We start from the raw sequence: 27,668 nt of genomic DNA, 5'->3' as shown, positions 1-27,668 counted from the left end.
GAAGAAAGCACCTTATAGGTCCATAAAAACATACACTATATTTTAATTTCTCTCTTTATTCCTTTTTTATTTAAACTGATATATCATTAGGCCCTCAAAAGAAATTGAAGAAACTACAGGTCGTAGTAGATAACAATATTAAAGTAGTTTGAAGTTTTGATTAGTAAATTATAAATTCTCATTTCGAATTTCTATATGGAAACGTTGTAATGTGAAGGAACCTAAGAGCAAGTAGAAAATGTTAGTAGTACCGACAACATGTTAGAATCAATGTAAATACGTCCATAATAAAGCTACATAATGATAAAGGTAATTGTACAGCCTTTCATACACAAATTACGACAAGGCATCTGCTATTTCAATCAAAGGACAGCGAAGGAAATAAAAACTTCCGACCTGTAAACTTTCTATGATGTCGGTTTTTTCTCTTCTCTTAGCTTACAATTCACATCCCAGCAGCAGGAATGAAAAGAGACTTAGGGTTATACATCCATAATGGTTGCTTTATGGAATTTCTACATGTGCTAAAAAAACAAAAAAAAAAACAAACAAAAACAAAAACAAAAAACAAAAAACAAAAAACAAACACGCATCGCAAATATTGCCTTATATACCCTTGCAAATGCTTACTTGCAACTTTAAAGAAATATGTCGTGCTTTTTCACGAAGGCCAATCTAATGATGTAGGCACCATGCATGGGCACATTCGAAAGAGTATCTCACTTGAAAGACTCCAAAACTTTTCACACCTGAACTTAACTTTCATCATTCACTCGTGCAGCAGCATTCAGCGGGTGGAGCTCGGTCCCGAGCGGGTCCTTAGAATACGGTAGCGGGGCCTTCTCGGGATGGAAGCTGCCCCCCATAGTGGTTCCATTTTGAACGTGCACCCAGTAGGCTTCGATACGATCCTCGAGGTTAGCGGGTCCCCAGTCGTCCACCGGTCGGGTGAGGACGCGGAGGCGCTGATGCATGATAGAAATCAATACTTCAGATTGCATTCGACATACTTTGAAAGCACGATAATTTTGACATCGCGAAAACATCGTTCTCGATTGGTCTGGTTAAAGGCACGTTCTTCATTTTATATTCTAAAAGCAGTGGCGGGCTTTCAACAAGAAAAAAAAAACTTCATTATTGTTACCGATTCATTTTCTTGAGTTAGATTACCTCATGGTTCATTATGCCTAGTTAATTCCAATTTGATACATAAAAAACCGCAATGTTTTCTGTTCTTCCATTCACGTTAAATTCTCTAAGAAATATGCGCGAAAATCTGTACAAATTCGTTATGGAGTCATAAAAGATAAATCAATATCTTAATTCACTTATAATTTTAAAAGAAAATCCAGAGCTTTAATAATGAAGCTATATAGTGACTACTTCAACGAGGGAATATCAAGCCATTGTTGAACTTCTTTTTTTTTTTTTGGTGATACACGAATTGTGCTTCCGTCTGAGCCATCGGGGCAATAGTGAGGCAATGACATCATAACCTTATCTGGTTTGAGTACGATAGTTTCCTGAAAACATCTAACCATTCTGCGCTAGGGAATTTGGACAGTGTTTACAACGCCTTGCACTCAGAGCAAATTCATAACTAAAGTTAACTTTCTCATTCTCAATCCGATCTAACGAAACTTACAGTAAATATAATCACGGATAACTTCATTATGGAGTTGAGCTCTCTTTTCTTGCTAGTCTCACCAGTCTCTATCATGATACATTGGGATACCCACCTGCCGAAATGTTCCCCGTGTCCGCACTAAGTCGTAAATCCAAACGGCTGGGATGAAGATCATTGTTCCCACAATGAAGAGCCAGCCAATCACGTGACACCAGGCAGGAAATGGTCCGTTGTACTCCGGCTTCGACCAGTTGGTGATGTTGTAAACGAGGATGATCTGTATGATCGAATGGATTAATAACAGGACGGGATTGGCTGTAGCAACAATTCTCATTACACTGTGTAGGGAGACTGTGACTATACTACCCCGATCTCAATCATCTTTGCTCTTGATGTTTGATGTGAAAAGTCGGGAATTTGAAGATGTGCACACTGACGTATTAAGGAATTAAGAAAAGGAAGGGGAAAATCTTCAAAATAATCAATGCTCAACAAGATGAGGAACATGTTTTTTCTAATTCCGTTTTATTAGGTGATCCGAGTATCCTTCGGATCACCTTCTGTATCTGTACGGATTCTTTCTTCTTCTTTGTTTCTTTATTTCTCCGCAAAAGTTGTGCAGAGGTTAGCTCAGAAAGTCCGCTGCCTATCAATTTCAAAATTATACCATGTATGCATCATGTCCCAAAGACGACAAATCTAATGTATCATTGTGATCAGTGGACCGTGACGTCACTATGACGTCATTATATGAAAACACATTCTCAATCATATCTCATTAATGGAATGAAATTTTTCAATGAAATTTACGTCACATATATTTCAAATTATGCGCATTCTACTCATGTTCTCAAAATTCATATATTCTCTTAAAACGTCGCGTACGCGCGCGTTGAAATATTTGTATGCTCCAATCGAGCTCAAAATTTTTTTGCACACGTTTCAGACCATTTGGAGCATTTTTTGAAAAATTGAAAAAATCGGACGGACGCGTACGCGCGCGCGCATATACGCACGCACAGCTCATGTGCAATTGAAATTTCCAGTTTTTTCACTTTGATCGGATGTCTGAAATGTTAAGGAATATTTATACCAAGTTTCAAATCAATCCGACTCAATATGACGTCATACGGGCCCGTCAAAGTTGAAATTCCGCGCGCGCGTCAATGGCGATATACAGTGCAACTATGCCAAAAAACTGCCAATTTTAAATCCGATTTTACTCGTCAGGATGGACGGTGACCCCCCATTTTCTGTACATATTTTGAAAGCTGATGAGTTGTACATGTCATTTCATGGGGTGGCAATGCTGACAAAATGATTAAAAGATATCAAATTTCTTAATAAAGTAAAAAAAGTAAATTTTCAAAATGACGTCATCAAATTTCAAGTTCATTCGAGCATATCTCACTAGTCCTTTGTCAATTTTCACCCAGATTTCAGTATGATGTAGCTTATTTAATGTTCTTTCAAACATAAAATTACAATATTTTGATTGGATAACGGTATCACCTCGTAAAAATGGATTAAAAGTAATCTTGTCAAATTTGACCAGTTTACGTGTTATCTCTATGGGAGTGCAGTTTTTCTGGAAATGAAAATTGACATGACTATCTTTATCGAGCACTAGCTCACTTAAGCTTCGGTAAATTTCTCCCAGATTTTAATATGTTGTAGCTGAGACTTTACGCTACCGTTAATGTGCCCTTTGTTTTTTCATACGATGTCAGAATCACGTCAAAAAATTGGGTTGAAATTCAGGCTTATCTTCGATGTATTGAGATATTTCTTTCTTTCTGCAACTTTCTTTGCAATAACTCAAGAAAAACGGCCTCTATCACTTCTATATTTTGCACATGTTTAGTTCATGTCACGTGAATTATTTCATAAAATAACAACTACTTGATCGGACACCATCTTGGGTATGTAAATTAGGGTCAAAGGTCATAAGTGTTTCACCCTGTATCTTAGTGAATACATGTTCTATCTTTCCCATATTTTGCATACGCAAAGACCATGTTACAAGGATCATTTCACAAAATAACCACTTTTTACTCAGATGCCATCTTGTCTGTACAATTTGAGGTCAAAGGTCATATGTACTTCTTTTTGTATCTTCGTTATGACGTGTTATCTCTATGGGAGGGAATTTTCTTTAATGTGAAAATTGACATGATTGTCTTTATCGAGCACTAGCTCACTTACCCTTCGGTGAATTTCTCCCAGATTTTAATATGTTGTAGCTGAGACTTTGCGCTATCGTTTTATTTCCTTTGTTTTTTCATACGATGTCGGGATGACGATAAAAAATTGGTTGAAATTAAAGCTTATCTTCTATGTATTGAGATATTTCTTTCTTTCTGCAACTTTCTTTGCAATAACTCAAGAAAAACACGCCCTATCACCCCCATATTTTGCACATGTTTAGTTCATGCCACGTACATTATTTCATAAAATAACAACTACTAGATCGGACAACATCTTGGGTATGTAAATTAGGGTCAAAGGTCATAAATGTTTCATCTTGTATCTTAGTGAATACCTGTCCTATCTTTCCCATATTTTTCACACGTATCGACGATGTCGCGAGAATCATTTCACAAAATAACCACTATTTCATCAGATGCAATCTTGGGAGTGCAAAGGTGGGTCAAAGGTCATATGTATTCATTGCTGTATCTTCGTTATTCAGTGTATACAGAATTTGGTACCAAAGATGGCAGATATGACTCCCTTTTCTAAATGAGAATGCAAACATCACACGGACAATGTCTCTAAACAGAGATGAAACTTGTATGGTCATGCCTATTGCGATCAGGACTCGAATCATTGATAAAAAAAATCGGATCACCTTAATTTGTCAGTGATGACAAATTACAATCTCTAGTTTCATATTTCAAACGCAATATTTGGTCGGTATCGCCAGTGGCGTGATAGGTCACAACGAACTCGCAAAATAAACTTCTGGAAAGGATTTGCGTAAAACAAACACATGAGCAAAACGTCCGTGTTATCAAAAGCTGGCAGCATTTCTCTTTTGTAACTTGACTTTACCAGCAGAATGGCAGGAGTGAAGAAAAGCCACGAGAGCTGCCAGTACATGAAGGACCAATGATCAACAAGCTTGCTGCCGAGCATGGCCCGTATGTCGTTCTTGAGGCGTCGTATGCCGTAAACCCAGCCGAAGGAAAGGGGGAGGGCCAGTCCACTGATGATGGAAATCCAGCCCGAGGCGTAGCTGTCGATCAGTGCTACCCAGTAGGGTCCGGCCTTGGGTCGATAGTAGCATGGTGAAAATAAGTATGTGAGAATACGACATCATCCAATACAAGATCATGCAATATACTGCAATTCCGTACATGAAAACATAATGCGAAACGACAAAGTACATCGTAAGAAAAAATAAGAATTTATTATGGTCTTCCGTACCCAGGGTAGCCTCTTCAGTATCGCCACTCTCTATACCAGACGGCCCTGTGATCAGTATTACCGCTGGTGTTGCTAAGTATACCCACTTAAATATCTGGATCGAGAGGGACAGTGATTGTTGGCAAAGACATCTTGTCCAAGCACGTTTACACAAGCATTGCACTGGCTGGAATCGAACTAGGGTCCTCTGATTGGAAGTCGAGAGTCTTATCCACTATGCCACAGTGACCCCACCATGCAATGCCATGATTAGACTATAATACTGAATTTAAAAAAATGCAAGGCTATTGGTATTGTTATGATTTCCTGCAATTCCGCACTACTACCAACTGAACATCGTTGGGTATACAATATGTAAAATTTGACATTTGTGACTGCTTCGGCGCGTTCACTTGTAAACAGTAGTGCACATACAGAAACACTTTGAAAACAAAGCGAGGTGTCATAGTATACTTGGATGCCCAATTACAAATAAAAACTCCAGATTGAAGCCCTTTCATGATTTTCTTGTCAATAGGAGAGAAGGTACAATGCCAGCAATGTCCCTCTCAACTCTAGTGTTTAGATGGGTTTCCCTAAATCTAGAGGTAACCGATTTGAGGTTGGAATTTCGCACGTGTGCTCCAACAGCCTCGTTGATATCAAAAGCATGCTAAACAAAATCTTATTTGGAGGAAGGTCGCGGGGCCATAAGAGAAAATATGATATTTCATTCGTCAACATTCTTGACCACGTGCTTAAATACATGTAGCACATTTCCAAACAGGTCTTTACTGATAGGAGAAACGACGAAATCACGCAAACTCACCACACATCAAAGTGGAAACGAAAGGGTGTCGAACGAATTAATACGAAGTTCAATTCAGAACAAACCCCACAGGTCGTAAATTATACACCTATCAACGTTGCTCAATGTGTAAAACGCTATTGTCTCCCAAAATTGTATTCCTAGTAGGACTACATGTACTCTCATTAAAGTAGTGATATGCAGTTATGACATCATTGTGACTGAAATGCATTGTATAACAGTGAACACATTATTTCAGGTTTGTTTTGTTTTTGTTTGTTCATTTTTCCTTTTTTATTTCGACTTAACTTTAGTCTTTCAATTTCAAAGTGATTGGCTCGTTTTGTGCATCCAATCCATTAATTTGTATCTTACCGGTGTGACTTCAAGGTTCAGCAAAACATTGAGTCAGTGCAGCACTCCATCTTAATGCAAGTTGTGAACATTGCTCTTCGAGACGATACCAAAGGTGGCAGAATTTGCTTTACCAATTGAAGCGATTAATGTACATTACTTTATCTTTGATTGGCGTGACTCTGTTGGTCATAGGCCAATTAGGTTTGTTGTAATACGCTGGTCAAATTCAAATATGCAATAGAAGGTGATGCTTGCTCACATTTGTCATGTAGCTGAAGCTGGTCAGAAAGCAGACGATACAGGAAACCGCTACAACAATCACGCGCCATTTTCGCAGTTTGGGAAAGTGGTCCAGGAACACTGTGATCACGGCCTCCAGGCAGACAAACTGTAGTGAATGGCGAACGAAAAGCATAAAAAAAAAATAAAAATTTTATTTTTGTCCATCAAATCTGAAAAGACGAGACATAGCCTGTGCTACTTAAGGACACTACTCTAGTTGTTTTTTGAGTATGATGAGGAATTACCGGTCATTCACAGCTTTGAATTATCTATTTCATTTTTGTTTTCTATGAAAAGAAGGTTGAGAGCGATCTCCGCAAATGAATTAAAAACCCAAGGTCTTGTAACAAAACATTTTTTGTTACTTTTGGAGTTAAGAAACGTCTTGTTGCGGAAAAATTTCACAAAATTCGGAAAAAGGCAAGAATAATTAGTTATAAAAAGGGCTTACTATATCTATTTGTAACTTGTGAATAAAATGAAACGATCATTATAATCATTATATACAGGATGGTCTATCCTGATTATTTCTAAAATTATCTTACCTGACTATCCAAAGCAAGAAGAAACAGCATAAAGAAGAAAAGCGCCGACCAGGCAGGAGCTCCGGGGAACTCCGCTAGTGCAGCGGGGCAAACCACAAACACAAGTCCGAAGCCTGAAACACAGAAAATGGGAAAACAAGGGATGATCAAACGACACGAAGTTGCTAACTTTCACACACTGCGCACTTATGATACAATCAGGTGACCAAGTACAAGTACAGAGAACGCTCTTATAACGCTCTTATGACTTTTTTCAACAAATGTATAGTTGTTAAAATATGCTCTAACGACACAAAAACTATTTTGGAAAAATATAGGGATCCAGCTTTAGGGAGACAAATGGTCATAATCACCATATTCGAGGAGACATACGACCTTAAAAGGACGATCTACGTCTCCTTAATAGTTCAACAATATTATCTAATTGCAAGCTTTGCTGCTGATATTGTTTAGTCAACACTTCACACACGCTGTCTCTCTAGAGCTAGATCCAGAGTTATAGATACAGTGTGTAAACATATGCCTTTTTTTCATGATCCACGTCGTACAAGGTGCGCTTTTCAATAGTTCACTCTTTTTCCATCGCTAAATTTATCTCTTTGTTACCATTGCATATTGTACATTTTTTCGCGTTATACATATATCCGTACATATATTTCACATTACACTCTGTGATATGTATTTAATGAAATTGTTTAACGATTTGACAATTTATAATTTGCATTATGCATTATCTTTTGATTAATGAGAATTAAACACAATTGAAATAAAACAACAACGAGGAAAACCAAACATGTTTCCAACAACTTGAATCTTGAAGTGCAGATAAAGTGAATCAGTGGAGGTTATCATTTTGAGGGAAACTGAACATTCTTATTTACTTCATGAAGCAGTCTTCCGCTCATTACCAGTCCTACATCACTATCCCCGCTTCAACTACCCCTACCTCCTCTGACGACGTCTTTGATTGGGGTCCCACTTTGTTTGGACATGTACCCGAGAATGGCAAAGACTGCAAAGCCACCGTAGAAGCTCGTGAGACTGTTGCCGACTGCAACGAGCATTGCATCGCTGGAAGAATGGAGGATGAAGAGGCAAGGTTGGAAAAGGAGGAGATTGAAGAAGAAAAGGAAGAAGGTGGGACGGGATACACCGAAAGAAAAAAAAAAAACATAATAGAAGGACAGAACATGTAGGCAATGGTAGGTGCGACAGTGGTCATTTCGAGAAGTGAAATTTCTTAAAGGAACGAAACAAAATTCACGCATATTGAGTTTGCAGTCCTGGCTGACCCATATATACTTACTTCAAATGTATCTCATAAACACACACCATTACAATGTATGACAGCCACTGGTTTATTCCCATACGTAAGAGAAACAATATACAGTATTTCCCATTCATAAAGGCAAGTTAAATTTCATACCGTAAATCGTTATCTAATTTATCTACTAATCATATCCAATTGCATTCATGACTCGGACAAAGCTCAAATGATTTCGCACGAGGTGAAATTTTGTTAGGAGTTAAAACTTTTTTTTTATCACCATGTGTAATCATGAAATAATCATGCATACAGACAGTGTGTTGCGCGCGCGCGTCCAAACACACAGACACACACCAAACATACATGGGCACAAAAATAATGTGAATTTGCAATGCACTCCTTCAAAGGAAGAGTTCTATTGCCAAATTGTCTAAGACCCCGTTTACAGTGCGGGGCTGGGCCGAGCCGCGGCCGAGCCCAGCCTCCATTGCGAGGCCGGGCCCCGCAATTTTGTCCGTTTACACTGCCGGGCTGGGCTCGGTCGCGCTTTTGATTCAAACCTTTCAATATTTTGTCTTAGTGGCGCTCTGCTTGTAAACAAACACAATTTGGTACTGTCTGGTTTTCAGACCCTTTGCCAAATGGATTCCGTGGCGACGAAGTCGCCGTTCGGGCAAAGGCCTTTGCCGAAGGAAAAAAATCCTTTGCAGGACAAAACCACCCTAAACTATACTAGTTTTCGACACTGAGGGAGTTAATATCCTGAACAGCGAAATAGTACAGCAGAGGGTTTGGAAGCCAGACTAAAATTGGCCGCGCATTTGGCCCAGTTTGCGTTTACACTGAGAAAAGGCCGAGACCACCTCCAGAGCGTGGCCAAATGCGAGGCCAATTTTGGCCTCGCATTTGGTCTTTTGCGCGTTTACACTGAAATGAAAGTGGACTCGGCCGCGGCCGAGCCTCGCACTGTAAACGGGGTCTAAGCACCATTTCAAACATTTCTAAGTTAGTCCATCATCAGAGTATAAATTAAACCTTTCCAGTAATACCTCACTTGTAGCGTAACGAAGAATATTCTAGAAGTTATGATAAAGAATGTCCTGCATTTTGTTATCATAATTATTCTTTGTTTTTAGGAGCTTTAATTATAAAAACTCAACTTAACAAAATAGATTAAGCTCGTTTTGGGATAACACTCTTCAAATGTTAATTTGTATGCACTCCTTCAAATGTTATGTATTCAATCAGTTATTGAAACTTACAAGTTAGATCATATATTACTGAATGACTGTTTAAAGCGGCATTTACTAACTTGATAAAAGTATTGTGGAAATTGCTGAAGGAACTCAGAGTGAGTAAGCTACCACCGCCAGCCCCGGCCGAGAAGAAAACCTGTTGCGCAGCATCTTTCCACGGCTATAGAAAGTTGGATGAGAAGGAGTGAGATGAATGATGTTCTTTCATCGCATGGAAAATGATGAAACAATTGTGGCAAGGCAATATTATATGAGGGAAACGCATGATGAGGTCACACTTGTTCTTCCGATAATCAAAAACATCGAATGACCAAAAAAAAAAAAAAAAAAAAAAAAAAAAATCGGTTATGTAGTACACATTTGGAGAAAATTCTAACAGTATTTGAAACGTACCACGGACAAAACATATTGGTTCTAAATTACGCAGAGTCGAATCAGACATACTTCCTCTGAAATGTTTCGTTTTTAAATATTGCCATGAATTCTTTCAGTGTATCTCTACCTGCAGCTAAAACTCTTGTAAAATAGACCATGAAATACATTTAAATTCTATGCAAGCCTTGCTTTAAGAGCTTACCACAAAACTTGCCGGAAACTTCCCCTATCTATCAACAATAACGTTCTTTTTTTTTTCTGCTCAAGGAACTTAACGGGGCTGGGGAAAGCAGATTTGTAACGCGTCGTTTCTATATAAGGCTACATAGGCGCCGGAAGTGGGGGGGGGGGGGGGCAGGGGGGGGGGGCGGCCGCCCCCCCCCCCCCCAATCCAAAAAGTGGGGGGGGGGGCAAAACGCATTTTTGCCCCCCCAAAAAGCCCCCCCAAAAAAAAAAAAAAAAATAATAATAATAGTAATAATAATAAAAATAAATGAATAAACAAAGAAAATAAAATAAATATGTATATATATGAATAAAAGGGAAAAAATATGGCTACAAACGGCAGCTTTTGGATTGTAAAATGTCAAAATTTTCAAGCTCACTCGCTTCGCTCGCTCGCATCCAGCAGTTGAGCCCGGTGCGCCTACCCCTTAATTTCTAAAGCGAAAAATATAGCTACGACGGCAGTTGTTGGACTCTAGAATGTCAAAATTTTCAAGCTCGCTCGCTTCGCTCGCTCGCATTGAATCGTTATGCCATTCTCCTAATGTTGCTGAAAGTAATTGCCAGTAGTTGCGCCCGATGCCCCCACCCCTTAATTTCCAAAGCGAAAGATAAATATAGCTACAAACGGGAGTTTTGGGACTGTAAAATGTCAACATTTTCAAGCTCGCTCGCTTCGCTCGCTCGCATTGAGTCGTTATGCCACTCTCCTAACGTTGCTGCCAGTAATTGCCAGCAGTTGCGCCGGATGCCCCCCCCCCCCCCTTAATTTCCAAAGCGAAAGATATAGCTACAAACGGGAGTTTTGGGACTGTATAACATGTCAAAATTCTCAAGCTCGCTCGCTTTGCTCGCTCGCATTGAATCGTTACGCCATTCTCCTAATGTTGCTGCCAGTAATTGCCAGCAGTTGCGCCCGATGCGCCGCTCCATTAATTTCCAAAGTGAAAGATATAGCCACAAAACCCAGTTTTGGGACTGTAGAATGTCAAAATTTTCAAGCTTGCTCGCTTCGCTCGCTCGCATTGAATCGTTATGCCATTCTCCTAATGTTGCTGCCAATAATTGCCAGCAGTTGCGCCCGATGCGCCCCCATTTATTTCCAAAGCGAAATACATAGCTACAATTAAAACTCCAGTTTTGGAACTGTAGAATATCAAAATTTTCAAGCTCGCTCGCATTTTATTCTTATGTCATTCACCTTATGTTGCTGACAGTATATTTATTTTGTCGAGCGTTTCACACCGTCATTCCATAATCCATGTAAGGAAAACTTAAAATGTTCCTCAATGACTGCGTTGTTGAATGTATCATATTCCGTAATGTATTGTAGTCCCATTATTGCTTACGCACACACGCACAAGCATACAGACCGTCAAAATTACTTTATGGTTCCCCCATGTTTCGACCCACCGTACGCCACTTTACATATATATATATATATATATATATATATATATGTATATATATATATATATATATATATATATATATATATATAATAGATGTGTGTGCGTGTGTGTGTGTGTGTGTGTGTGTGTGTGTGTGTGTATGTGTATATTGAGTAACATATGCATGGTCTAATCTTGAGCCCCCTCCAATGTTTGCCCCCCCAATCCAAAACTGCTTCCGGCGCGCCTGTAAGGCTACATACTGAAAAAGAAATTCGGATCAATCAATTGTAATATACATTACAGAAATGGTCCATTTGGTTCAAGAGATGAGGTCTCACCAGTTTCATTTCATTTTAATCCCATGTTTTATGCCACCACTCTATTTTTTTTTTTTTTTACATTTGGCATACTGGTTCTGCCACACGGATAGGCAGTCAGTGGATCCATGTCTTACAGCTACACTATTTTCGTTATGTACATGTATTCAAAGATACATGATTATGTAAACATGTGCTGTAAACATGCATACTTTTTATCTTCTCTTTTGTTTGCTCCTTATCGTCTCCTTGCTTACCAGTGGGGATGCGATCTTTGTCCAGTTGGGCTTAAGGTAGAAAATAATGCCTTCGTAATAACCATCCAGAGTTACAGCTCGAATGAGGAGCGCTGTCAGCATCACGTAAGGAAAGAGAGCGGTGAAATACACCACCTGTAAAAAGAATACAGACCATCACATCCATCATGTCACAAAGTAACCAGTTGTACAGCGGATGTGTACTGTATCACGGAAAAACACTTAATAAGCAGGGGCGGATCCAGGAATTCTGTAAAGGGGGGGGGGGGGCGTGACTAATATTTCTGGTTCCACTTCCGGTTTTCATTTAATTTTTTTTCTTTTTATTTCTTTTATTTTTAACGAAAAATAAAGGGGTGCGCCGGTTGCGCCCCCCTCTGGATCCGCCACTGATAAGTGGATTGCACAAGCCTCACAAGCAAGAAATACTTTGAAAATGCGCTCACCTGACAGAAAGAGGCAGTGGTGTTATCCACATTGTTATCCCTGGAGTCTCCTTTTAACAGAGCCTTTTAAACAAGAGCTACCGCGACAACGTCCAGGTAACATCAGGGTAACTTTTTCCCCCACCCTACCTGTTTAAACGGTCCCAGCATATCGTCGCACGTTGTCACGGTAAAGTTTGCCAGATTCTATCCGAGCCAGTTAGGGTATACAATGTAACTACAGACACTATAGCCTTGCAACTTTCTACGAGAACGCGGCAGTGGTAACATTCATTTCATATCCTCAACCTGCATGCGTACTATTACATTACCCTTCGTGGAAACCTACTTTGTACACTGGTAAGGTTTTCGGTGAGTGTCTGTACCCCTCGCTCTTTCCGGCGATTTTATGGGAATTTTAGAAGAAATTTGTTTTCTGGACGTTGTCGCGACACTGTCGCAGTGTCGCTGTATAATGTCCAGACCTGGTCGAAACTAGTGACTGGCATGGCATACTGTATGGAGTGGATGACGATTCATGTTCATGTCACATGATTGGCTTGTCCTGTCAAGTGATCGCTCAAATCTATCAGTGTCTATTGGGACAGACTGTTGGGACAGAATGTTAGTGTGGGCGATGTGGCATAGTGGATAAGACTCTCGACTCCCGATCGGAGGACCCGAGTTCGAATCCCGCCCAGTGCTTACGTCCTTGGACAAGATACTTTTACCCACCATGTCCCTCGCGACCCAGGTGTATAAATGGGTACCTGGCAATGCTAGGTTAATAATAATGGCAGGGCCCTCTGGTAGAGCAGTGGTAACACTGAAGAGGCTACCCTAGGTAAATAATACCCTATTATTATTGTATTATCATAATGTTAGTGCTCACGTAAATCTATCTAGACATTCGGGCCCGAATTCATGAAGGTGTTACAATTGAAACCATTGTTTAAACTATGGACAATTTATATGGAGCGCCAAGTGTCGCATGGCCTATTTCGTTACGAAATCAGTCATTTCGTCGATGAATCAGTCATTTCGTTAAAGAAATGATTATTTCGTCGACGAAATGTTGTCATTTCGTTACGAAATGACTGATGTCGTAACGAAATAGGCCTTGCGACACTTGGAGCTCTATACAAATTGTTCACGGTTTACACCATGGTTTCAATTGTACCACCTTCGTGAATTCGGGCCAATGGGTTTCTTATGCGTAAGACCCACTCTTCCGCTAGATTTAGACATGCGAAGCTCAAATTAGAAAAAAAAAAATTAAATGGAAATAGTGACTATGTCACCAAGGCTGACATTATTTTTCAGGCTTTTTTCTTTTTTTTTGCACAGAAGCCGAGCTTGACCTATTCAATTCCGAAATCTTGGCGCACTATGTAAAATAATTGTTTTACTAAGAATTGAATGTATGAGTGTGTGCGTGTGTGAGAGAGTTTTAAATACTTCAGCATTCATATTTCAATGCATATCTGAAGCATTCATAATTCTACAACATCTAACAATAACATCTACAACACAAGTCTCATAAAGTTTGCTGCATAAAAACCAAACAAAACAAAACATTAATGGACCTATCTAAAGAGGAAGGAAACCAGGAAAGCTGCGATGCATTCATATAATTATATGAAATTTACTACTTATAGTCAATAAGTAAGAGCAAAGATACTTCCAGAATTTTATCCCATCTCCCCAACATCCACTTAGGTCTGCATGGGAGGTATGAACGCCATGTACACCTCCCCTACCTCAACATTCACAAGTACTTCCAACGAACTCATGACCCCCAGCCTTAACACACACACACACACGCGCGCGCGCACGCGCGCGTACACACACACAAACACACGCACGCACACACACACACACACACACACGTACACACACAGGAACTTATATACACATAGACACCCTGCATGCGTCCTATTCCTGTTATCTGTCTGTACATAATGCAAAAGGAATCATTTTCCTCAAAATAGCAATTCATCGATTTATTCCCATTACTTTTGTTAATCCACCTATGTCATTCCTCCTTTTTTTAATAGCTTCCTAATTTTCTCAATTGCTTTATTTCCAACTAATATGGATCCATCTCCAGCTATTCATTTACGTTGGCTTTCTTTGCATTCTTTATCTCTGTAATCTTTCATCATATTCATTACTTTTATACGGTTGCAGGGTGTTTGTTTCCTAAAATTGAAAATGATGTGCATTTTACTAAAGACATAAGACAAAATATCACCCATATATACAGTACAGTTTTGTCGGATACTCGCACAAAGATGGATCGCAGTCATCATAGCCAACTTATTGATTATGGTACCTCCTCCCATACACCCTGCCAACATATTATACATCTAACATTACATCCACAACACAAGTCTCATAAAGTTTGCTGCCATAAAAAAATAAAACATTAATGGTCCTACCTAAAGAGGATAGGAAGCTGCGACGCATATTATTGCTTTTTTCCCCGTCACATAAAGAGCCTGATGAAATTTTAGCCAAAGTCATGTAGAAAATAAGATGCTTCTCGAAATGACAGCGTGTCATTTTTTTTTGCGAGAATGTTTCAATGTTAGCATTAGCTCACTTTGCCAGAAGTCTTGATACCCTTGGCGATGATGACGAACATGATAACCCACACGAAGAGGTTGCTAAGGGTAACCTGCCAGACCACACCTCCAACGTCAGATATGCTGGAAGACTCATTTAGAAACTGGTTCCTGGCATGAGACAAGCATAGGAAGGAAGCGAATGAGGGAAAAAATAAAATAATGAGCACCGTCTATATACTTTATAGTAAAGACGATTAACTTTCTTTTTTTGGGGGGGGGGGGTAATTTCATATCACGCAGTACATGAATAGCTCCATGTATAAATGTGTGGACCTTATTGTGGTCCTTGAGCAGAGAAGCTAATACTCTAAATCTCTTAAACGAATTACACTGAACAGTGTTGATGACATAGGACCCTCACATATTTCAGAAATGTAGCAGTGTAATTCCATTACAATATCGCTTGCTTAACAGGTTCACCTTTGCATAATATATATGCACGCCTTCTTCTTTTGCTATGCTTCCTCGAGCCCCGACCCTTGCATTCTTTTGGTGAGGCTGCTATGTCATCATCCTTGTTCATTGCAATCTGTTAAACCAATCAATTTTTAAAACATTCTTATTCCTCATCCCGATCACTATAGATTCTGAAAGTTTGTAGGCCTACTCAGTATAACTAATAGATAGTTGTTCAAATGTAAACGTCTGAAAATCATCCGGAAGTCTCCTTTATGATCACCAAAGGATTCTTAGATTCTGGTTTTACAAGATGTACTCGAAGCAAACCGGAATCCTTTTCTAAAGTTCAATAATTCGTGTACTGGGTTTACAGCTCCAACACTTCAGCAAGGCATTTTGTTGCCGGTGTGTCTTTGTGGTCTTTCCATTTTTCCCCTCTGTGTAAGAATTTCGGGTCACTAATAACCTTGGAGCACCGTATCCATGTCTAAGGCCATGAATTCTTAATGTTTTCTTACCTTTTCTGCTTCCACCCCTATCTTTTTTTTTTTTTTTGGGGGGGGGGGGAGGGCCCTCTTTCTCTTGAAGCTCTCTTGAAGCTTTTTGCTTGAAGAGAATGTTGCCAGAGTCTGTTGTACATAATTATCGCATGGTGATTATATCCAACTATACTTTATTCTTTGTGAACGGAAGTAGACTCTAATACTGAAATACTATTAATACTTACGTCCAGTATTCCTCACTTGGTAGTCGTCTCTTCATCTTTAGGGGGTCTGTATAGTTGCCGAGATCAACAAAGGTCTCATTATGCACAATAACGTTGTACTCTCCGAGCTCATCTTCTGTGAGCATCGTCAGGTTTGCGCAGCTGCCATTGGCAATAATGATGCCTCCATCTCCCAGACAAGCCCCCAAATGTTCGCTGCAGTACGGTGTATTCCACGAGTGGTCACATCCCACCCACGGCAGGTTGCGCGTGAAGGAGGCGAAACAGTAGTAGATAGAATAAGCGATGATGATGTTGTAGTAGCCGAGGGTTACCGAGTACGACAAGAACTGGCAGTAGGACAGACCTGTGTGTGTGTTTGTATTTTGATATTGTGATTTCTGTCTTATCAGAGAGAACGGGACATGATTTATACACAGCATTCCATTGCAAGGAGAAGGAATTATGATTGAATTGCCTCTTCATTGCTTCAAAGCACTGTAGACGATTGCCACTTTGAGGAGTGACAAAGACTATGAAAGCAAAAGTACAATAGATTACGCAGGCATTCGTTTCTTTTTCCGGACTTCGAGTACCTTTCTGTGCTCACCCTTTGCAACACCCTTTAAAAGGGCAAGAGAAAAGTTTCTATCGATGACATGTATTGCTACAGTCCTGGTTTTAAAGAGTTTTAAAGCTTACCGTACATGTTGCGGTACGGTTGCCATACTATACACGCTGTGAAAAATCACCATACCATTAATGATGTAATTGATGTGGTTTTCAGGTTTACCTCTCATGATGGGCAAAGCTCTCCAGACAGTCACCATGTTGCTGCTGCTGTACTGACCGAGGGCAAACTCCAGGACAATGAGGGGGATGCAGGCGAACATCAAAAGGGTGCAGTAGGGAATAAGGAAGGCGCCTTTGTGGAAATAAAGTTAACATTCAAAAAAATTATAATACTTTGATAAAATGAAACAATGGACGGATCGTGAGGGGATGACATTATTCACATTTCTAATTCCACGACACCAATGTCGCCGATATAACACTTGTATAATAAAGATTACGTCAACCCTTATATTCCCTAAATGTCGAAATAGCGAAACAGGTTAAACTCGAGTCTTAAAAGGTGCCGCCCGTTTGAGCAGATGAATCATAACAAACATTGGAGTGAACCTTTTCTGTTTGCATTGAGCTTGACAAAGAAACTGAGTATTTATTACTTTCTGGACATATTCATGATATAGGCATGCAGTGCTAAAGATTGCTCTGCTTACAACCTATACAAAAATATAAGTCATGATCCCTCAAATCAGTGTGTATCATGGATATGGATTTGGATCCTTGAGAGCAGGAGGTGGATTCCTGTCGTGGAAGCCTCACTCGAGCCCTCCACTTGGATCCGGGATATTTTTTTTTTTGGATATATATAAAAGGAGCACTTTGCTACTTTTGGTCAAGGCGGTTCAAAAGATGGGGTCACGATAGTTTTCTTTCCTTTGATCATATTTGCGCTGCCGGCACTCAAAAACAACATTTAAAGTATGTGTCAAACTGGAGCTGCCCCACAGATGCAGACGATGGATTCCTGTGCCACTGCATAATGACTAGCCACTATCTGAGGAAGTCTTTTTTTTAACTTGCTTTTCGCTGCCCCTTGAGAATAGATGAGCGGTACATAGTCCTACTGGTACAGACACCGTAATGTGCGAATAAAACAATTGCGCGAAGGCTAATGAAACTCAAAATTACTCGACTTTAAATGTCTCAACATTGATGTGACACATTACTGAAAGAGTAATGCTTGAAGAGTACCCCATATCCTTTTAAAGGGAACGCAAACCCAAAGAGCAACGTGGATTGAATGAAAGGAGCAATATTAGTAGAACACATCAGCGAAAGTTCTAAGAAAATCGGACAATCGATACAAAGGTTATGAATCTTTAAAGTTTTGGTTTCTGTTGCTATGCTTTATTGCTAGGTGATATTCCATTTAATTTGACAGAATAAAAAGCAAAATAAAGCCGACATTTTGTTAACCTTGGAACTAAATCTTCAGAATATTCAGAAATAAATACAATAAAATACAATGAAATACGGTAGCATTGAATTATAATCATCAACGCACAAAATGCCCCTGCGAAATGCTGTCTGTGTATCCATAGAAAACTGAAAAAAAATACAGCCAGTTGGAGCTCCTTCTCTTGAACCCCTTTAGTTTGGGTTATATTGAGGTCAATTCTTTTGAGGACTGCGAAGGCTAATCTAAATAAATCATATCGTGTTCCTGACTATTGTGACGACAAGGTATAACACAAATAGTACGAATGGTATCATCAATATCGTAACTTTTTTTCATAGCCCGTTATGAGGTAGCAATTTAATCGGGGTGCTTGTTATTGTCAATGAAGAATAATAAAATATTATTGAGGGAGAGAGGCCCGCGTGTTATTCAGCGATAAAAGAAAAAGGATCTTTATAGAAAGAGGAGAGTAGAGGAAAGAAGCCACACAGGGAGAATGAAAGAAGAAAAATAATGATACACGAAAGGTAGTGTTGAAGGAAGGCAAATAAGGACAAAGGACAGTTTTTAGCTGAGGTTGAGGTTACACTATAATGGAAATGGGACAATAGGAGACAGGGACAGTTGTGAGAAAGACTAAAAATCAGGTATACATAGTTCAGAGGACGGTAGGAGGGAAAAAAGATAAACCAGAAAGAAAGGAGGGAAAAGGGGGAAAGTCGAAAAATCCTGAAGTTGAGCAAGAGCAGTGAAAAAAAAGAGTTAAATTTCAAACGATGTATTACGAAACTTGGCAAGGGGGGGGGGGGGGGGGGAGAGTGAGGGAGAGAAGGTGGGGGCAAATAAAGAAAAATCGGGTAAAGAAAGAATAATGGAGTGAATCCGAGGACTCCTGTGGGAAAGAGCTGTGAGAGAATAGAACTCGCAGCCAACTGCTGCCCTTCGGCTGACACTATTTACCTTCCCTATACTGTAGTCCCCACGTCGCTTAATTCCCTACTACATTCTGCTCTTTCTGGGCCTTCTTTCGCCAAATATATTTTATCTCAAAGACTAAATGTAGCGCACACACACACACACACACACACACACACACAGAAAAAAAAAACCCCTGTTGTATACTGCTTATCCGTTAGTAGCGAGCCAATAGAGTAAAAGCCAGTTGAGGCAGTGGAGTATATCAAGGACTATACATGTAGATGGTGTTCAGGCAAACCTCTATTCCCATTTACATCACTGTGCAAACTTTCAAACAACACACAAATAACCACGGAGCTGTTATCTATCTTCTTAATCCCCGCGTTCTAAAGCATTAGGATGGATGTCAAATATTCTAGATAGTATTGCTCGACTCCGGTTTAGCCTCAAGACGAATTTTGGAGACGAAAAATGCATCAATTCATGAAATTACAAATTGCATTTTAACGCAAGATTTAAGGGAAATAATGTTAGTTATTAAGAAAGAATTATTTAGAAGAATTAATGGTTATTCATTTAGGAAAGAATGTAAAATCATTCACATGCACATCTGTAGTCCTTTATAATTCCACATTTCTCAATGATGAGCACATATGTGCAGGCTAGTTCTCAACCTTTTAACCTGGCATATCTGATTTTTCAAATACAATGTTGCACTAGATCGTGCTTTTCTTATTTTTGCTGTTAAAAGTGCAAAGCGGAGACGTTGAGGAGTCTCGAGTCAAGACAAGGTCACCAAATACTAGATAGTCTGCAGCCCAATGAGATACAACCTCTTTAGTTATGTTGGAAGGCAGTAATACTTTCTCCATGTATAATACCTCCCAGGTACAATTGATTGCAATATACCTCCGCCGTTCTTGTAACATAGGAATGGGAACCTCCAAATGTTTGATAGTCCCACGGCATATCCAAGGCAAGAAACGGCAAAGTCGAAGCGCCCTCTCCACGTCTGCCGCTCCACCACTTCCTCCGTGTCATTCTCCCGCGGCTATAACGATAAACGATAAAATGGAATGAAAATTACTAACCAACTGAGACTTTTAAGAATGAAGGTAATATACAAACACAGCGTCGTTATTTGGCAATTCCTGGCATATGTAGGCATTCAAGAGTTGAACACCCGAGACAGAAGTCATCCAGTACATTGTACAAGGAAGAAAGGACATTTTTTTCCCTTAGCACTAAAATCATCCATTATTCGGTTACAAGCATACTGTCATAATCATGACGAAACTGTACATGCAGCTTATGATCCTCCCTCCTTTTTTTTCTCAGTATAATGTGGTGTAATACATCTTAATGCAAATGCGGACATTGTAAGTGAAAAAAGAAGAGCTTGAAGAATATTCATGTCACCCATCAGAAAATGAAAATAACAGGGGGCCTAATGCACAGCAATTTCAGAAGAAGAAGAAGATAAATTGTGAAAAGTGTTCAAACAATTAGTGTGAATTGATGTGGTTTATACATTACATGTGACAGGTAAGGGAACGTTGTTACAGAGGGATGGAGAGTGCATACATCGGAATATCATGATGTAGTGAAAGCCAGTTCGGAATTATTTATGTGCACATTTCGGAAAATGACTTTTTGTGTGTTTTTTTTTTCTCGGTTGGCTATGCATTTGACTCGTTTTTCAAAACATGAACCTACTACACATGGACTATGAACGCAGGTCTTCAGTTGATCCTATCATCGCCACCGCCACCTGTGCATCTTAAAGAGTACATTCAGGTGTCTGGACAATAACGATTGTGTACTCATGTATCGTCACTAACAAAAGAATCGTTTCCCTCATTTCAGTCTTCATTTCAGACGGAAATGTCTTTGAATAAATACAGATGACGAGGAGCAGCAAAAACCTGACAAAATCTGTGTCAAAAGATGGGGAATTGCCGATTCCCACATTTTCACACACGGATAAGACCTTCTCTAATGGCAAGATATACCTGCTCTAGCTCTACCATTACCGTCCCTTTTTGGTCTGGGATAAGCTGCGGAAAGTGAAATCAAGATTACAAATGACAATCATGCTGCCAAAATGTTCGCTTTCTTTTAAAAACTGCCTGCCTTTTCCAAGCGAAATTGTTTGAGGCATAATTTGCTAACATACACCACAGCTTCACGTTCATTTTAGTTGATGTTTGTGAGTTATTTTCTTCTGCGCGTATAGTTCTAGATTTCTCAAATCTCCGTCTTGTTCTTCTCCCGGCTTGCTGGCGGTGACGATGATGGGATCAAAGCAGTGAGGCATGTTAAAATATCTTCATGGCGCTTATGAGATATACAGGTGCATGAAGATTTGATTAACGATACGATAAATGTCCTTGTACAGTATATTAGGTCCATGTTCAAGGCAACTTTGTGCACAAACTTGCTCGACATAACAATTTATGGAATTCACGTCCAGACCAGGAATGATCTTGCGTAGACCACCAGGTGACAGAATGTTCTGTTTATGGAAACTTGCATAAACATTATTTCATTTGTTGCTTAAAATGCATTCAAATTTTGTTCATTATTATTCAATTAGTATAGGATTAAATGCATACTTTATTATCATCAGGTTGATGTGCTGATTACAAGAATTACACGATTATATTAATTACATAACAAAATGCTTGTCTGAATGAATTACTAATATGACCGTTATGGCAAATTAACTGTATCTGCATGATTTCAATCATGCGCAAATTGGCGCTACAAACTGGCTTATTGAATTGCTGAGGTCAGTGATCGCCAAAACAGCAGGCGACTAATGAAAAGGATACTATAAATTTAGATGGAGTCGCAACTCGCCATAATCCATACAAACATAATAATTGGGTTCTAGAGCGTTGCAGAGGGGTGTTTTACCATTCCTCCTCGCTTTGAAGCCATGCTCTGCGCCGACCTACAGATGTACTTCCAAGACAACATTAATGGTATAGAATCGGAAAAAGCTTCACATTTTATTAAAGTGCAACCAACAATTCAACTAAAATCTTGAATGAAATTCTACAATTTCCTTTCAAATGTTTAAGAAATAATGCAAAGACATTGATTTCTAAAGTCAAATACTTCTCCATAATGCGCGCATTTGCGCATGTTACATTTTTTTATCTTTCAATAAAAATAACTGTATGAATTAGATCTCCACCATAACGTGAAACCGCGTACTTGCATGATTTTTGCTGTGAAAAGCTTTTTTTTTTTTTTTTTTTAAGGGGCACTCCAGACGATTTTCATAATTTCACATCATGTAGTACATAAATCTTCAGCTCCTTGTATAGATTTATGGAAATTATTGTGGTCCTTGAACAGAGAAACCTATACATTGAAAAACCTAAAACAAATTACACTAAACTATGATGATGACGTAGAGGCTCACATATTTCAGAAATGTAGCACGGTATTTCCATTATAATAGCGCTTGCTTAGCAAGGTCAATTGCGTATCCACATAACCTATCCATGACTTTTTCTTTTGTTGTGCTTCCTCGAGCCCCGACTCATGCATTCTTTTAGTGAGGCTGCTATGTCATCATCTTTGTTCATTGTAATTTGTTATCAGTTTTTAAAACATTCTTATTCCTCATCCCGATCATTTTAGATACTGTAACTCTGTACTTAGTATAACTAATCTATAGCTGTTCAAAGTAAATGTCTAAAAATCATCAGGAGGTCTCGTTTACCAGTGCCTTTTAATACTCTGCGGCCATTCAAAGCGCACACATTCATTGTTGCCCACCCACTGAAAAGATAATTGAGCGAACTGCAGGGTGATAGGAGTAGGGGTCTATTCTGTTGTGAGAGCACTACACAATCTAGTTCTGATTATTAAATGCTTTCTTTTGTTAAGCATCTTGATAGTTCAGCGCATTACTTCTCGGTGGGGTCGAGCATGACTTCCAAGGAAAGCAGTAGTACTTTTTTCCCCATCTGTAACACCTCCTTGACGATGCTTGATACTGCGAACGTCAGTACTTTCACACATACCCATTATATTCATTGTGTCAAGGGCCATCTATTCTTTACAACTTCTTCAGGGGCGGATCCAGGAATTCCGTAAAGAGGGGGCGCGTTTACAAAATTAAAGGGGGGGGGCGCACGCACCCCTCCCTCCATTTTTTTCATTTTATTTCTTTTGTTTCAACAAAAAATAAAGGGGGGGGGGAGCGTGCGCCGGTTGCGGTCCTCCCTGGATCCGCCACTGCTTCTTCTATTAAAGACGCTTCAGCACAGTTGGTATTCAGATGAATAACTTTTGTGGGAAAAAAAAGAGAGATGATGACGAATACTTGAATACATTGCCTTGAAGATATCATTGGTATTCAAGTGTGTAAGGAAATAAGTATCCCTACAATGGGCCATAATCAATTTATTTTACCCTTCGGCATGACATGCGTCCAAAGCAAAAAAAAAAAAAAATACTCTTGCTGCGCAGAGTTAGCATACCATATTCCCAAATTTAGTGTTCCACTTAATTTCGTATTTGATGTAATATCATTTGACTTGGCAACAAAAATCAATACCTGATCAGTGGAATGATAGAAAAAAAATATTTTTTTTTTTCATTTCACAGAGGATTAATACCCCTTCATGAAAAAAGGAAAACAAGTTTAAAAAATTGAGTACAAACAGATGCAAACGCGAATAGCGTCAGTCGACATTAAAATTGTTATTTATTAAGATCGCCCATTCATCTATCTAACTATCTGAAATCTAACACTACTCTCAAGGTTGAATAAACAGATAGAATAAAGTGGGCACGCCTCTGCATAAAGGGATCGAGCAAGGACTAGTATCGGGACAAAGCAGAAAGTTGTGCTCAGTGATATTTTGTAGGTCATTTAAAGTTTAATATACTCAACGTTCGACTCCAGCGATGGACTAAACACGCGGTAGCTTTAAGATTGAACAAACTCCCATGTTTACCGACTAGCACCGTAAACAATGTAGTTTGCTATGGTCTCATTTTGACAAATATTATCTTGAAAACAAATGGCGACCGATTCGTAGTCGACGCAATATCATTATCACGAATATTGTCGGAAAATATTCATATTATTCCAACCTTTAGGTTTTTGTTTTCCTCGTATAGACTATCATTCTCAAAACTTTCCGATAGCTTTTCTCCTTGGCAGCTGAAATCCTTTGAATGAAAAAATGAACTTGCTCACCATTTATAGCTCTACAATGTGCATTCTATAATCAGACTTAAAGGTTACAACAGGTATAGTTGTTTAAGAAGGGGAGTCTCTTCGTGATTTTTGCAAAATTTCGCAAAGGTTCTATACCTATCCCATCTTTTCCTTTTCTTTATCCCTCTGCTGTTCGTTATCTTGTTTGATGTTGCCTCCCTATTCATCATTTTCCTTCACAGGTTGCCCCTTATGATCGCTGGGATCATCACTGACCCACCTCTTATCTGTCCACCTTTTGCTTTTAATCCCTCTCCCTTACTTGTTGGATTCCCTGCCCATGATTTCCAACCCTTCCCTTTCTTTGTTCTGTGTCCCGAGCCCTCCCCTGATTTTACTTGTTTTGTGTATTCTGTGGATGTGGATGCGTTCCCTGGCTGTTTGTCATTTTGCCTTTGACAAAGAATTTGCCAGGATCGAAAGCTCAGGCCCCTTTTGACTCCATTGGTTTGCCACTATTGGATAAGCAGTTTCCAGCAGCTTTTCGTTGTTGTTGTTGTTGTTGTTGTTGCTACGAAGGTTCTATGGCGCGACAATCTTTTTATTGCATTGTATTGGCTTTGATATCTGTTTGCATGCTCAAACCCGCTTTCCCAGAGAGTATGAATGTGTTAACAGAAAGCAATGGTCTTACAATTCTAAAAAGGCAAAGTTGTGCTTCAGAGAGAAGGTTAATATTGTGTATGGGACTATTGGCATTACTGAATGAAACAAATCCGTCACTTTTTTTTTAAAAATCCCCTAGACTGTCATTAATATCCCAGATCTGAAAGGGGAAATATTACTAGCTCACAAGAAGTTTATATTCAGTCATCTTGTCTAGATTTGTCAGGTTAGAACTTTAATGTTTAATCTGACAGATTAGGTGATTAGTTGAAATGCCCATTTCTGCGCATTTAGTTAACAGTTTAATTTACCTGTTCCTTTCTTCGCACACCAGATAATTGCTGCCTGAATTATTGAAAATGAAAGTGAACTGCTGTTCGGTAAATTTGTTGCAATTTGGGGTTCTAGGGCAATTACTCCTGGACAATTACCCAAGACTCTCCCCCTTCCCTTAACCATAATACTAATCCTTAATCTTTATTCTAACCCTAAACCATACTCTGATAACCCTAAACCTAACCCTAACCTTTACTCTAACCCTATCACTATCCGGTATTTACCCAATAATGTCCTCGGAGGGTGATAGAAGGCATTTCGTAGTTCAAAATTAGGTATGAACAGAAAAACATGTCATTTGTACCAACAGGCGTAAGGCTGAGTTCACATAGAAGTATTCGGTATAGGGTATTCGGTATTCGTTATTTGCTATTCGCTATACGCTATTCGGGCATGGCGGGTCACAACATAAGATAGCACGCGTGTCCTACTTTAACATTCTTTTAGCGCCGTCAAGTCAACCCAGTACACCATCACCCGCACCATGAACTCCCTATCCCATGCAGGGAGGAGTTCTTCCTCCTACACGACCATCCCCTCAATGTTATTATCAGTTTCTAAACTGAGATTACAATTGAACGTACCATTTTTGTTGAAAGAAAGCTGTAAATTAGGTATAATAATATGAATTAAAAAAAAAACTGACTCAACTCCACTAGGGGGCATTTTGGGTAAATCTATTAAAATTGATTATCTTTAAACTGTTTAATAACATTATATTTGATCATGATACAAAACACTGCATCAGAACATCAGTCTACGTGCTTATTTTTGCTAAAATGGTAAATCCAGACCAAAATTTTCATCATTTCATAAACGAGAGATGGTATACGCTGCACGAAAATCGAACAAGCACGATTCCCACTATTCTATACTGTACGCAGCTACATGGCATTTTCGAATAGTGCCCTCTTATTAGTAGAGCAGATAAGCCGAAAAATTGTGCAAAATTTGACTAAAGCATTAAACTTTCACCAGTGTTAGTGCATGTTATAAGATTCCTTCTAAGATCGGGAGGTAAGTCTGAATTGACCTCTGATGACCTCCAAAGGTCAATGACCTCAAAATTTGATAAGAATTGATATATTGCGTCATTGATTAATGTTAAATATGGCAATGATGTACTAAAAACTCATTTTTGTTACAGTGGAATTGTCTTCATGTTCCACAGAACCCTGACAGGTTTCTACCTTTGACCTCTGATGACCTCCAGAGGTCAATGACCTCAAAATTTGATAAAAATTAATATTTTGCATCATTGATTAATGTTTAATATGGTAATGATGTACTAAAAACTCATTTTTGTTACAGTGGAAATGTCTTCATGTTCCATAGATTCTTGACAGGTTTCTACCTTTGACCTCTAATGACCTCCAGAGGTCAATGACCTCAAATTATCAGAATTTTGATATTTGGTGCAATTGGTTAATGATAAACATAACGATGTCCTAAAAATTCATTTGTGTTACAGCTGATTCGTTTTCCTAATCCTCAGATCAAGGGATATTATTTGCACGTCTCTGCCTTTGACCTCTGAGGACTGTGACAGGTCAATGACCTCAAAATATCAAAATATTGACTCACGAGTATAATTATATGAAACGTGTTGATCAAAGTTTTTGTGATGTCTGAAAATGCGAGGCTGTATTGCAGGTGGCCTATTGCAGGTGGCCTTCAATTTGTTTTCCACAGTATATTGGCATGTTTAACAGACTGTAACTCACCAAGATGCCTTTTGAAAAGTTTTAAAAAACTTCTGCTTGATTTCACATGAGCGGATGATTATCAGTTGTCGTTCTGCTATCATCTTGTGTGAAACAAAGTAGGCCTATTGTTTCTCTTCAAAGGATAGCGTGCCAATTAATCTGCACTTACTGTTGGTGCTCTATCGGCCCTATAAGACATTCAAGCCTACCTTCAGCCTAGACATCCGTAGGCGTTGTGGTGTCGAGCGGGATCTGAACATCTCTCATGAAGCGAGACTTCTCTTTTCTTTTCTTTACCCACTAACAATGTGAAACAAAGATATCCGTAGGCGTTGTGGTATGTAGACGTGGTAGAGCGAGACTTCTCTTCTCTTTTCATTTCTTTTCCCCACTAACAAACAAGTTTAGCAGGAAACATAGAAGCATTCGCACATACTGTTTACATTTCCCATCACATGCTTTTAACATCGGAATTTTCATGTACAAATTTTGCCTGGAAAAGAATTACCAAGAACTTTTCAACACAATACATGTTCAAAAGAAGCCATTT

At 39.1% G+C, this 27,668-nt stretch overlaps 1 protein-coding gene across 1 annotated transcript in view; it reads right to left on the bottom strand.

The window, feature by feature from the left end:
• Nucleotides 1-755: 755 nt before the first annotated feature.
• LOC139721710 (sodium- and chloride-dependent neutral and basic amino acid transporter B(0+)-like) overlaps nt 756-27,668 on the bottom strand; it is a 42,356-nt gene continuing 15,443 nt past the window's right edge. Inside the window, exons 2-13 of the mRNA XM_071633037.1 lie at nt 20,135-20,276; nt 17,072-17,203; nt 16,300-16,645; nt 15,149-15,281; nt 12,119-12,253; nt 9,607-9,710; nt 7,974-8,098; nt 7,028-7,140; nt 6,460-6,588; nt 4,682-4,897; nt 1,740-1,904; nt 756-965 (exon numbers count right to left, since the gene is read on the bottom strand). Coding sequence (XP_071489138.1) covers nt 756-965; nt 1,740-1,904; nt 4,682-4,897; nt 6,460-6,588; nt 7,028-7,140; nt 7,974-8,098; nt 9,607-9,710; nt 12,119-12,253; nt 15,149-15,281; nt 16,300-16,645; nt 17,072-17,203; nt 20,135-20,276 — 1,950 coding nt within the window. The remainder of the gene's footprint in view (nt 966-1,739; nt 1,905-4,681; nt 4,898-6,459; nt 6,589-7,027; nt 7,141-7,973; nt 8,099-9,606; nt 9,711-12,118; nt 12,254-15,148; nt 15,282-16,299; nt 16,646-17,071; nt 17,204-20,134; nt 20,277-27,668) is intronic.

This window comes from Diadema antillarum, unplaced genomic scaffold (assembly GCF_040938485.1).
Source record: "Diadema antillarum isolate AM-2024a unplaced genomic scaffold, OU_Dant_1.0 scf00000148, whole genome shotgun sequence".
Lineage (NCBI taxonomy): Eukaryota > Metazoa > Echinodermata > Echinoidea > Diadematoida > Diadematidae > Diadema > Diadema antillarum.
This window is presented reverse-complemented; position numbering and strand designations above follow the sequence as displayed.